The sequence below is a fragment of the Schistocerca gregaria genome, chromosome 7, assembly GCF_023897955.1.
Source record: "Schistocerca gregaria isolate iqSchGreg1 chromosome 7, iqSchGreg1.2, whole genome shotgun sequence".
NCBI classification, from domain to species: Eukaryota; Metazoa; Arthropoda; class Insecta; order Orthoptera; family Acrididae; genus Schistocerca; species Schistocerca gregaria.
Genome location: NC_064926.1, coordinates 307,360,155 through 307,374,570, shown reverse-complemented (window position 1 = coordinate 307,374,570; position 14,416 = coordinate 307,360,155). Strand labels below are relative to the sequence as shown.

Genomic DNA, 14,416 nt, shown 5'->3' with positions numbered 1-14,416 from the left:
CAAAGGATTGAGTGGCAGAATTGGGTGTTTCTAATTTGTTTCCCTGCCATATCGACTGGAATGCAATTGTTTCGATTTCACGAACAGGGAGAGATGAAGTTTTCTCTGTTCGAAACAAAATGCGGCTACATGGTGAGAAATTGCGTAGTGTGTATTTTATCTACAGGAGAGAGAAAATGATGATACCTGTCACATGATTTTTGGTGAGTTCTTCTGAAACTGATAAATTCAGTAAACTCATGAGCATCTGGCCCGATTCAAATTATCAATGTCACTCGACGCTCCCCTTCATAGGCTGAACAAATCTTTGATTTCCCGCTTGATGTAACTTGTAAGTATGAAAACAGCGGATGGACGAGTACCGTAGTGGTCGCACCAAGTAGGTTAAGTGGTCCTGTTCCGTGTTATGACCTCTGTGTGTAAGTGGTCGCAATACTGGAAGGAACATCGTGTGACAGTGACACGTGCTTGGACAGCCAAATGCTACAGTGACTGCTCGAAATAAGCAGGGAATGTGTGTGCACGCCAAAGGCCAAGCACAAATTTCAAATTGTCATTTCGGATGCATGGTTCTTACATACGCTTTCGCGTTTTATGTAAACCTATAACAAATATGGTCTCTTGTAAATGAACTTAACATAAAACCAAAATAACTTGATTGAGTCTGCCGGCCGCGGTGGACGAGCGTTTCTATGCGCTTCAGTCCGGAACCGCGCGACTGCTACGGTCGCAGGCTCGAATCCTGCTTCGGGTATGGATGTGTGTGATGTCCTTAGTTATGAGTCTAGGAGACTGATTACCCCAAATGTTAAGTCCTATAGTGCTTAGAGCCATTTGAACTTGATTGAGTCTAGATTTTTTGTTAATACTTTGCTAGATCTTACGGTGCATAGCTTACATGCTGATTCCTATCGTCACTGAATGATTATAAACATGTTGTGCTTTAACTCGTTTTTGAAATCTATTTGCAGATGCTCAACATTTTAATTTCTTCGTCCCGTCGCTTTTACAATTAAGAATCCACGGGTAATTAGAAACGGACTTAGTAGCATTAAGAGCCGCCTCGCCATTTGGGAACGGTAGTAGTGACAAGCAAATGGGATATTTTAAAATTTTCAGTTACGGTGTGGGCCACTGAGAGAAATTTTTGGGAGTTTCGAAGCGAAAAGTTTGTTCATGTTGCAGGCAAACTCAGATTTATAGGGAGCGCATTTGACAATGACAACTCGACCACACTCTTAGAAATTGTGGAGGTAGCTGTGATAAAACACAGGGAGCGAAATATTATTTACTGGGTACTTGTACAGAAACCAGACAACAGTCACAAGAGTCGAAGGACATGAAAGAGAAGCAGTAGTTGAGAACGGAGTGAGACAGGGTTGTAGGCAATCTCCAATTTTATTCAGTCTTTACACTGATCAATCAATAACGGAAATTAAGAAGAAATTTGAAAAGCGAATTAAAGTTCAAGGAGAGGAAATAAAAACGTTGTCATTTTCCATTGGTACTGTATCAGAAGTGGCAAAGGATTTGTAATGAAAAATGTGTTGAAAAGATGAACATCAACAAAATTAAAACAAGGTAATGGAATGTAGTCGAAATAAATCAGATAATGTTGAGGGTATTAGATTAGGAGACAAAACACTGGAATTAGTAGAGGAGCTTTGCTATTTGGGCAGTAAAATAATTGATGATGGCTGAAGTAGAGAGGATATAAAACACAGACCGGAAATAACAAGGAAAACCTTTCAGAAAAAGATGAATTTGTTAACATCTAATATAAATTTAAGTGTCTGGAAGTCTTTCTTGAAGTTATTTGATTTGGTGTGTAGCACTGTATGGAAATGAAATATGGGAAATAAGCAGTTCCAACAAAATGGACCTGAATAGAACCTATGGAAACGTGGTGTTATGGAAGGATGCTGAATATTAGATGGGTATATAGGATTACTAATGAAGAAATTGATGACACACATTGACTAGAAGAAGAGCTGAAATGATAAGACATGCAAGGAATAGTCAATTTGACAAAGCAAGGAAATGGAAGGTTGTGTGGGAAGGGTTGTAAAAATTATAGAGGGAAATCAGGGCTTGACTACAAAGTGGGTTCAGGTGTATGGAGGCTGCAGTGATAGACTGCTCTGGAGAGCCACATCAAATGAGTCTCTAGACTGAAGACCACAATGAAAACAACATTTGCTAGAGTGTATAAGGGACCTCAGGTGATCATGGAGGTGAGGGACCATAAAATCACAAATCATGTACACTAGCCACAGCGAACAAAAATATTAATGTGTGAAGCTGTTTTTATTATATTTACTAACTGGACTAAATAAATCATTATTGTTGATTGAACTACACTAATACTAGTGAGAGATTTTATTGCAAAAACACGGTCAATAACTTTGGGAGATCATAATCCAGTCAATAATTATCTGTATCTAATGATTTTTGTTTAGTTTTTCACTCTAGCCCTTTTGATAAATTTCAGATTAAAAACAAAAAAAAAAAATTCTTGTTTTGGAGTAAACACTAGACATATGTTCCAAATATTGTAGCATTGTGTTTGTCTAAAATATTATGGCTCAGATTATGAAACATGTTTTGTACCTTAATTCAGCCCCCTACTCACCCCTGTATCTCCCTCTGCAGTGATATATGCCTCTTGACAACAGTGAACTTTCTGTTGGTAAATCTGATCTTCTGTCTATTTAAGAAGCATGTTAACTACTTATACTACTCATTCGTTTGTGTAGCACAAGCTTTTTGAACTCAGTTCAGTTAACATTGTCCAGATACAAGATGTAGTGTACTTATTAATGTTCACTAATGATGTTTCCACTTCTCAACCTTACTGTGTATTTTTTGTTTGTTTCAGGGTGGATATCCAGCAAAACTGAAAAAAGTCCTCATCGTCACTGCGCCATTGTGGTTTAAGGCTCCATTCAAGATCCTCAGGTTATTTGTCAGGGAGAAACTCAGAGACAGGGTGTATACAGTAAATATACCACAGGTGAGTGTTGTATTCTCATTTATTTATTTATTCACCTAGAGATCATTTTTCAATGGTATAGGATTGTCATCATAAAACAATGAAAGTAAGTAGCTCAGAAATGTACATACACACAGAATATGTATGTATATTTTATGAGAATAGGACAGGTGGTTGGCCATGGCTTTTGCCTGAAACAATTTAGAAAAACCACAGAAAACTTACGTCAGGATGGCTGGACAGAGCAAATTCCAGCCTCCTCTATATAAGGTCAGTGTCCTAACAAATGTGCTGTCTCATTTGATTGGTTGTTATTGCCACCCAAGACTAATTGTGTCAAAAACTTAAGGATAGTGTCACAGGCTGATACTGTCACCAGCTGGCTGCCACATCAGGCAGTAACATTTTATGTAGAGGGAATTTGTCATTTCATTAAGAGGGATGTGAAATGCTAAATTGTGAGTAGTGATTATGGAGCAAAGTAATACTGAGATAATATAACAAGCCATACTTTAAACATAATGGAATTTTACTTTGGATTTCCAGACCGACTGTACAGTTTGTAAACAATAACTGAAGTCTACAAATTTATACTTTGCACCTGTTTACTTGATAATTTTAGGCAATTCTAATTTTGATACGCTAAGTTAAAAAATGTTAAGAGCTTCTCCCCTATAATATAAAGTTTTTTTCACAAAGTAATGATGAAGATCCAAAAAATACATAGAAACACATATATAAAAAAACTTCATTAAAATCATAAAAAATAATGCATTTGTAATATTATAATGAAGTATTATGTTCTTCAGGTGTAATGCAAAAGCATAAATATTAATGTCGCTTCTTTCTCTAGTCGGATGTAGTCAAATTAAGTCGGGTGATGTTGAGGGTATTAGATTAGGAAATGAGACACTTACAGTAGTAAAGGAGGTTTGCTATTTGGGGAGCAAAATACTGATGATGGTCGAAGTAGAGAGGATATAAAATGTAGACTGGCAATTGGAAGGAAAGCGTTTCTGAAGAAGAGAAATTTGTTAACATCGAGTATAGATTTGAGTGTTAGGAAGTCGTTTCTGAAAGTATTTGTATGGAGTGTAGCCATGTATGGAAGTGAAACATGGACGATAAATAGTTCAGACAAGAAGAGAATAGAAGCTTTCAGAATGTGGTGCTGCAGAAGAATGCTGAAGATTAGATGGGTAGATCACATAACTAATGAGGAGGTATTGATTAGGATTGGGGAGAAGAGAAGTTTGTGGCACAACTTGACTAGAAGAAGGGATCGGTTGGTAGGACATGTTCTGAGGCATCAAGGGATCACCAATTTAGTATAGGAGGGCAGCGTGGAGGGTAAAAATCATAGAGGGAGACCAAGGGATGAATACACAAAGCAGATTCAGAAGGATGTAGGTTGCAGTAGGTACTGGGAGATGAAGAAGCTTGCGCAGGATAGAGTAGCATGGAGAGCTGCATCAAACCAGTCTCAGGACTGAAGACAATGACAACAACAACAACAACAACAACAACAACTTTCTCTACCTCAAGTTTCAATTTCAGTTTCTCTGTGCACTGCAGACATGCCCTGTGCAGCACTAGTCAGCTATTATACTGACATCCCCCCCAGTCCTGATATTCCCATTCCATTTGGTTAATGTTTTGATGGAACATTTCTCCCTGATCCCCACAATCAGCATCTATATTTTCTAGACTGTAGCTGATGCAAAAGTCCAGAAAGTGAAGTTTCAAGCTTATTGAAGCGTCCAATACTTTAAAGTTATCCAGTGTGTTCCTTACTAATTCTTGTAATCAGAATCTTTGTAGTTGCCAAGAAACTTGTTGACAACTTGTTTAAAGGTTACGCAAGATGAATTTTAAGTTTCAGTCATTTTGTCTTCAAATGTTTCATCTGTCATTAGTTTAACATCAGAACTGACAGGAACGCCCCTCTTTCATCTTAGCTTCTTTAGTCACAGTAACTTACTTGTCACATACTTAAACTTTCTCCATTTTTTGTAGCACTTAATCAATTGTTTTATAATGCCAAGTTTCTTGTGAAGTGCCCCAGATCACATGCAAAGTGGGACTGATGACTCGTCCAGATTTCCAATTTGTATGCTGAAGTACACAAAATATAATATTTGACAAAGTATGTGATTGTCCACTGCTGCTTTTTTGCTACAAGTTTGTCATAGATGTATTAGAAGTGCTCAGGAGAATTAATATAACCAATTCAAGCAATGAAATTTGTAAAAGCACTCACCAGACAATTTATCACTCATTGCTAAATTTTGTGCAATAAACGATATGTAAAATTTGGGCTTCAACATTACAATATCAGTGAAATATATAGATAGCTGCAATACAGACTATAAAATTAAACTTTTTGTACCTTGCTACATTGCAGACCTTCACAAAACAATACTGACATTATTATAATGATTAAATAGCTAATTTTGCACACCTCACAGAAATGCTAAATTTGTATTTGTTGTAACGTTGTACAAATGCAATATCAAGAGTAACACCAACCAAGTTTTATTCTGTTTCCACATGAAAAGATCCACAATAACACTGAATGAAGTGTAGAACAGTACAAAGTCTCATAACTATAGAATACACCAATATACAGTTTCAAATGTCAGCATAAAATAAAATAAAAAAAGTGAACAGAAGTGAGGCCAAGAGTCTGGCACACCAGGCATGTACTGGGCTGTTGTCCACACACCACAGCACTTGCTATGTTGTCTGTTCAGGCTACGAGGCACCCTTTCTAGGTCGGCCTTTGAAGCACTTGTATCATGCACTCTTTGATTATGCGAGGTCACAATACAGGGGCTAGAACATTCCTTCTCCCTTGAAGAAAAGTGTTCAATGTGGAGCTGTCCATTTCTTCATCAGTAGGTGACAACTGAGGAGCAGGTATCATTCTGTCACTGAAATGTTGCGGGTGTGGGCAGGTATGGAACCTACTCCCCCATAAGAGGCCATAGGGGGGCACTGGTTATGGTGGTGATGTATCCATGTCCACATGTAGCCAGACGCACAGTGATGGAGGCGGGAGAGAAGATGGCAGCAGCGACAAGGGCTGCAAACATGGAGGTTGGCCACTGGTGACTGTTCCTCCCAGTGGCAGCAGCAGCAGCCTGAGCAAAGACAGCACCAGAGGGGCTGGATGTGTGGACCATGCTGTGCGGACCAGCGCAGATGGTGGAGGCAGTTTCAGGGGCAGAGAACTCTCTGGTGTGCTGTTGTTTATGTGTTGACAGGGCTCAAAGATAGTTGTAGTGTTATGACACCAAGCTGAGGTGCCCACAGTGCAGCATCAGTGGACCACCACTGGTATCCACTGAGGGTACCAGCCAAATCCGTAGGCCCAGACGATGTGGCCCAGATGGAATCACTGTGAGTTGGGTGCAGCAGGTGGCCAGGTATTGGCTGGAGCAGATGAAGTGGGAGCTAGCAGCCATAAAGTGGCTCTGCTGGGCTATGATCGCTGACTGGATTGAATGTATCTGAAAGCAAGAACCATTTGAGAGCTTCCCTAGCAGAAGATTGAGTGATTTATTTTTTCATCTGGGTTTTGAATATACCTACTAGTCACTCCGCCTCTCCATTGGACTGGGAATGAAAGGAAGGGGCCATAACTTCAAAATTTTGAGATACAAACTGTGGACCATTGTTCGTCACAAGCATATACGGCAAACTTTCTAAAGAGTGTCATGACCATAGCCGCCATGGACATGGACAGGCAACAAACCACATGATGAAATTTTGAGGAAGTGTCAACTACTGCAATCTGAAAAGAGCTAAGGTACAGACCTGTAAAATTACCATGAATACATCTCAGGGGTGTAGCGGGGTGGGCTGCTGGCAATGAGAGGCCCATGGTGCCACTTGATGAGTGATGCACTGCAGGCAGGCTGTCATAACAATTGTGATCTCATTGTCAATACCCAGCCAGAACTCATGGTCGTTGGCCAGCAATTTTGTACAAGAAACATTCCAATGGTCCAGGTGGAGAAGGCACATGACATCTCTCTGCAGTGTGGACGGGATCACAACACTGGGCACCAATTCTTCAGTAGCCAACAGCAACACACCATCGAGAACTGAGAGGCAACGACAGAGAATAATAATAGTTATGTGAAGTATCAGACACTCAGCATCTGGTCAGCCATAGTGGTAAAATTGAACAACCTGATGTTTGTCATGACAGACGCTGAAACTCAATAACTGATAATGGGAAAACCATCCACGGTGTTTTGGACCTTGACATGTAATTAGAAACACAACAGTTCATCCTGATCAAATGCTGTATCAGGGCCAGTGAGCTATGGAGAAAGAAAATCTGTATTAGTGTGTTGTATTGTGGGTCAGAAATGAATCTCATAGTTACAGAGTCACAAAAACAGGGCCCAACATTATAGGCGATGGGCTACTTTGTCCAGTGAAGATACTGATGCTTTGAAAAGAGAAACCAGATGTTTGTGATCAGTAATCAAACGACACTTAGAACTGTATAAGAAAACATGAAATTTCTTGAGTGCATACACAATAGCAAGGGCTCCTTTTTCTATCAGTGAAGAGAGCTGTTGCAGCTGATTCGGAATTTAGGAATCATACACAGTAGTGCATTCAGAACAATCCACACATTTGTGCCTGAGAATAGCCCCAAGGCCATACTGATAGGCACCTGTGACCAAAACAAGGCATTGGCCTGTTTGGAAAGTAACTAAACAAGGTGTTGAGTGTAATTTTAATAGGGTAACAGTATGCTTGAAGGTGGGCAACCAGTGAAAATGAACACCTTTACACAAGAGAGCATGAAGCAGCTGGGTCAGTGTAGCTGCAAAAGGAAGAAATTTATGGCAGCACACAATCTTTTTGAGAAACTTAGTATGCGTCAAAGCTGTAATGGCATCAACATGCTGGCATAAAGGCTTGACACCAGTATGCAAGATTTCAAAACCAAGATAGATGATAGACAGCAGAAAGAACTGTGATTTGCCCAGGTTATGTTTCAAACCAGTGGCCTGTAGCACGATGAACAAGGCACAGAGGTTCTGCAAATGTTTATCCACTGAGGAACCTGAGACCACAGTATCATCCAGTTAGTTACCACATTGTTGCATGAAGGTCATGAGTTACTCCAAAAATCATTCGAAAATGTGATGGGTGCTAGCCATGTCAAATAATGGACACTGGTGGTAATGTAATCCAAAGGGGCTATTTACTATGAGGACACATTTGGAATAATTGTCCAAAGGCAGTTGTAAGTAGGCTTCTGACAAGTATATTATGGAAAAATATTGGCCCATGGAAAGCCAAGCTAAGAGTTCATCTTGACAGCGTAAAGGATAGGTATCAATAATAGACTGTGGATTGACACATTTTAAAATCACCACAGAGCCAAAAATTGCTGTTATGTTTTTGGACAATCACCAGTGGAATAGACCATTCACTAGAAGGGACAGGTGTGATAACACCCAAAGATCTAAGTTGATGTAGCTCCAATTTCATTTGCTCCCATAAAGCTGTTAAGTCTGGCTGGCATGAAAATACTGGGATGTGCCATCGGTTTCATTGTGATGTTAGCCTTGAAATTGGTAGCACAACCTAAACTTTTCAAACACACGGAGGAATATTCCAAGAAGAGCACATCCAGTTGTTGGTGCAAAACTTGATCTGATACCAGGTGTACTTCATCAGAAACAGAGAACCCAAAATTTTTGAAGGCATCTAACCCAAATAAAGCTTTCAGTGGTGGCACCTCCCACTACTAGAAAGATCAAAGGCTGAACAATTGCTTTGTACATTGTGGAAGTCAAAAACCATACCAATATGGGTATTTTTTGATTGTTGTAACTCACCAACTGATGATAAATGGAGGACAATGTTGTTGATCCAAGCTCAACATACATTTGAGAATTTAACAAAGTCACTGCTACATCAGTGTCCACTTGCATTTCTAACATCTTGTCTATCTTATGTACTTCAGTTACAGTTTGTTTGGGGTGCCATCACTTGGGAAACTCTGTTCACATCCACGTTCATGTCTAGTGAAAAGGTTGAGAGCTGCATAGATGCAATATGTGCCCCTCTCCCCCCCCCCCCCCCCCCCCCTTCTTTCCTTTACAATGGGTGCTTATTGCCCATCACACTGGGAATGAAGCCTGCTCATTTTGAACAAAACAATAAGAGCACAATGGAAGAGGAACATGTGGGTGCTGTTGTGATGATGACTGCAGCTGCTGCTGCTGCTTATCATGGCACTGCCCCATGTGGCATGGAGGCCATGATGTCATCTTCCCCCCATGAGCTAATCCAATGATGGCCGAGAAGGAAAGGAAGCAGTGGTGGCTATTTCACACCATGCTTCTGTCTGATTTCCTGCTCCATAGATACTTCAAAAGATTGAGCAGTGTTCAGAATGTTTGTGAGAGAGGGATTTTCAGATCATAAAGCCTGTTGATGAATTTCTCTATCAGGGGCCAGACATATCATAGAATCACAAACCATCGAATCAGCATGAGAGTCCCTGTGTGCCTCAGTAATAAATTGCAACAGCTAATCCCATGAAGTTCTACTGCCCAAGCTCTGTACAACTGTTGTAGCTGCTATTGACAACAGTAGAACTCAATGTTAGCAGCAATAACATGAGAACATTTGCAATGATAATTAGAGAGCAAGATACATTTCATCAAAAGAAGGACTGGCAGGAGCTAGCTCACACAAATTGGGATTGGCGACTCCAAAAGCTTGCAAATGTGCCAAAGGCATTTTTCATATGTGTCCCAATCTCCCACAGTAACTTCACACAGAGGAAACAATGGGGGTTGTGTCAGAGATGGTGGAACCTTGCCTGTAAATGAAACTGCCAAATTGCTTAGTGCCACAGAGAGAGCTTGTTGGTGAGAGCTTGATGTTGTTCAACAATAGATTGAAGAAGATCTTTGACTGCCTTATTGGCTGTATATCGAACACGTGGAGTAGAATCCCATTCTCATTGCCAACTTTGTTGTAATGTTGTAAAAACACAATATCAGAATTAACACCAACCAGCCTTTGTTGTGTGTCCACATGAAGAGTTCCATAATAACACTGAATGAAGTATAAAATAGTACAAAATCTCATAACTATAGCCTACATCAATATACAGATGCAAATGTGAGCATACAATAAACAATAAATAAAAGAGGATGGGGCCCAGTGTGCCTGGCTTATATTGGACAGTTGTGCACACAGCACAATGCTTGCTGTACCATCTGTGCAGCTTGTGAGGCAAGCTCTCTAGGCCAGCCATGGAGGCACTTGGATAGTGCGCTGTTGTTTACGCATGCTCATACTACAGTGTTACAACAGTTCCTTATGCAACAGTTACTTATTCTTATTTTTAGATTTCCCTAATTTACCCATTCATCAGACTTGTTCCCTAATTACACTTTCCTGTTTCTTAATGTCAAAAGATAGTTTGGACTGGGGAAATTTTCATCAAATGAAGGCATTATTGTTGCTGTAAATAAGTATCATGCAGGCTTGGGAACAATTCTTTCCTGTGAATCTAAAATAATGGATCTTGCTACACCAATTCCATCAAATTCAGTGGAAGCTATGTTGAGATGTTTGGGGCTAGAGAGAAGGCCAGAAAAGTTACTTACCATACCATACTGTTTTAACACACATAACAGAACACTCTACTGCTTGAACCTGGTTGTCATGACACTCCTGTTTGTGATTGCAAAATAAGCTTTCTGAGCAGGATTATGTGATATATCATTTGTAGTAAAAGTATATGGCTGACATAAAGATGTCTCTGTCTGCTATAACTATTCCTGTCTCCTAATTGTTTTAGATAATGTAGTGGTGATGTTCTGTTGGCTTAGCCTTACTAATAAATAAAAAACCATCATGATTGCAGTAAGCACATTTCAGGTGTGTGTGTTTTTTCAGTTCCTTTTAAAAATTTAATAAGCACTGAAAGAACTTAGATATAGTGCTTTTCTTAAGCTGCTGATTTCACTACCTGTTATTCTTCACCTGGGCTTAAAACAGATATCTGTCAGTTACAAGTGATAATTTTGGGATAGAAGACTGTACAACTACTACAGATTTTAATTTCTCTTCAGTGAAAGGAGAGTGTAGTCTGCCTTAATTTCATCCACTGTCATTGCAATTAATTTACATTTATTTCAGATAAAAAATAGTATTTTTAATTTTAAAACTTTGGTGACATACAGGTGGAAACCATTGGGAACATACAAGCAAATCACTGATATCTTTGAGCAAAATCAAAGCAGAACAGATGGCCCATTACTTACACTTAAACAGTACTTTTGTGCTGTGTTGTGTTGTTGATGATTGCACAGTGCAGCAAAGTCATTGTGTTTATGAAACATAAATGCTGTTCATCATGAGCGAAATAATATATCAGTACAAACATTTAACATTAGAATCAAACTGAGCAGCTGTCTTAAGTACTACTAGCTATTCAGCAGCAACTTTGCATGATTCAACCATCACAGAGCATGTAGCATTTTTCACAGTCACTGTTTTTTCACAATGTTTCTCTTCTATACCATCCACAAGTAATACAGTAATGTCATTTTGGATTTGTGCTAAAGAAGAAAAATAGGTACTTCACATAGGTGAAACTGATATGCAGGGTAATTGTACACTGAAGCACCAAAGAAGCTGGTATAGGCATGCTTATTCAAATTAAGAAATATGTAAACAGGCAGAATTTGGCACTGTGGTTGGCAATGCCTATATAAAATAACAAGTGTCTGGTGCAATTGTTAGATCAGTTACAGCCGCTGCAATGGCAGATTATTAAGATTTAAGTGAGTTAGAATGTGGTGCTAGAGTCGGTGCACGAGCGATGGGACACACAGCATCTCAGAGGTTGTGATGAATTGGGCATTTTTGCATATGGCTATTTCAGCAGTGTACCTTGTATGTCAGGAATATGGTAAAACATCAAAGCTCTGACGTCACTATGGCAGGAAAAAGATCCTGGGACCAACGACAACTGAAGAGAACCGTTCAACGTGAGAGAAGTGCAACACTTCCACAAATTGCTGCAGATTTCAATGCTGGGCCATCAACAATTGTCAGCATGTGAACTGTTCAATGAAACATCATCGATATGGGCTTTCGGAGCTGAAGGCCCACTCATGTACCCTTGATGACTGCACGACACAAAGCTTTATGCCTCACCTGGGCCCATCAACACCAACATTGGACTGTTTATGGCTGGAAACTTGTTGCCTGATCGGACGAGTCTCGTTTGAAATTGTATCACATGGATGGACATGTACGGGTATGGAGACAACCTCATGAATCTGTGGACCCTGCATGTCAGCAGGGAACTGTTCATGCTGGTGGAAGCTCTGTAATGGTGTGGCGCATGTGCAGTTGGAGTGATACGGAATGCTTTATACATCTAGATATGACTCTGGCAGGTGACACATACGTAAGCATCCTGCCTGATCACCTGCATCTATTCATGTCCATTGTGCATCCCGATGGACTTTGGCAATTCCAGCAGGCCAGGACTGCTTCAGAGTGGCTCCAGCAACACTCTTCTGAGTTTAAACAATTCCACTGGCCATCAAACTTCCCAAACATGAACATTATTGAGCATATCTTGGATGCCTTACAATGTGCTGTTCAGAAGAGATCTCCACCCCCTTGTATTCTTATGGATTTATTGACAGCCCTGCAGAATTCATGGTGTCAGATCCCTCCAGCACTACCTCAGACATTAGTTGAGTCCATGCCATGTCATGTTGTGGCAATTCTGTGTGCTCGTGGGGGCTCTGTATGATATTAGGCAAGTTTACCAATTTCTTTTGCTCTTCAGTGTAATTAAACTTTCACTATCTGAGCCACTGTAGATGGAAAACTTTATAGGACTGATGTTCAGATTGTGGACGGCAAGATTTGTGTTGTTAGTAGCGTTAGTGTTGTGACATGCCGACAGGCGTCAACATTGGTACAGCAACATAGGGTTGAAACATGAGCATTGGCATGTATTATAGTCACAGTCAGTCAACATGGGTGTGGACAAGGTGAGCGGGGCCTTACTCATTAAGCTATTTATCAAAACAACACCAGTAGTGATGTTACTCCTCCTGAGTATCAACACAGTAAAGGAATATGAAGAGGTCCTCTTTTTGCAGCAGAGTTGAAGGACACGATCCAGAAGTTTGAGTTAACTAATTAACTGATAATCTGGGAATTGCTCCTGGGAGAGCCAATGGCCAGTTGTGCCACAAAGTGTTGAAAAGTTTACTGTTGCCATGAATACGAATGCTGGATGCAATGTGCATTCTTCAAGCAGTGCATGGGCTGTTGGCATAACAGCTGAATATTCCATAGTCCACTGTTCGAAAATGCCTTGAACAGTTGTGAAGTGGTACCTGTACAAAATGGCCATCACATAGAGCAATGTTTGTAACCTGGAACATCAACATGGTACACAATTAACAAATGTTACCCTCTCATGTGCAAATTAAAATGTGTTTCTTTCAGTAGTTTATTCACTATTTCCCTTCTACATTTTGTTACAAATGTTTTCACAAAGTTGCAGTGTCCTAAGATCACTCCTTATTCATGGGGCATCAAGTAATGAAAGTTTCATTATAACCATGCTGTACTTACATGAGGATAGAATCAGGGTGTTTGTGAAGTTTGGAAGGTAGCAGATCAGATACTGGCAGAAGTAAAGTTATGAGGACTGGTTGTGGGTATTTCTTGAGCAACTCAGTCAGTAAAGTGCTTGTCCGTGAAAGGTAAAGTTCCTGGAGTTCGAGTTCTGGTTCAGCAGACAGTTTTAATTTGTCAGGAAGTTTGAAATATAGAATCATTTTTCACAATGTCTACTACAAAGGCTCGAAGGTTTGATGTTGAGTGAACAGTGTACCCATTAAAACAGTATAATTTTATGTGTCTGTCATGTCATTTTTTTTCTCCACTCCCTCTTTAAAATACACTCAACAATTTCAATTTGAATATTGCCGGTGGAGAGATAATGGAATTTCATGGTTTGATGTGTTTCTGCACACACTGTTATAGGTCATCCATAGCAGCAAGGTAGATCATGCTACAGTTTGGTCATGGTTATTTCAAGACTACAAGCTTTGCTGAACTAATAATCTTTGTGGACTGTGTTGAGTGAGCATGTGCTGTGTATTGTGGGGTAGCAGTATGGATTCAGAAGTGAGTGATGATGTTCACTATGCTCTTCATTAGATATGAAATGCTGGGTAGTGGCAGATTTGGAGTGCACAGCAGATGGAAATGAAACTGATAGTTTGTTTACCATTGTACTTGTTGTCAATCCATTTTTGAGCAGATTGTATTAATGTACAATTTGGCGTATGGCCTTATTATAAGTACCAGACCTTTAACTGAACTGAAGAG

The 14,416-nt window shown here is 39.9% G+C and overlaps 1 protein-coding gene across 1 annotated transcript in view; it reads left to right on the top strand.

The window, feature by feature from the left end:
* Positions 1–14,416, top strand: part of LOC126281942 (tyrosine-protein phosphatase non-receptor type 9) — a 769,005-nt gene that overhangs the window by 700,322 nt on the left and 54,267 nt on the right. Inside the window, exon 5 of the mRNA XM_049981290.1 lies at positions 2,879–3,013. Coding sequence (XP_049837247.1) covers positions 2,879–3,013 — 135 coding nt within the window. The remainder of the gene's footprint in view (positions 1–2,878; positions 3,014–14,416) is intronic.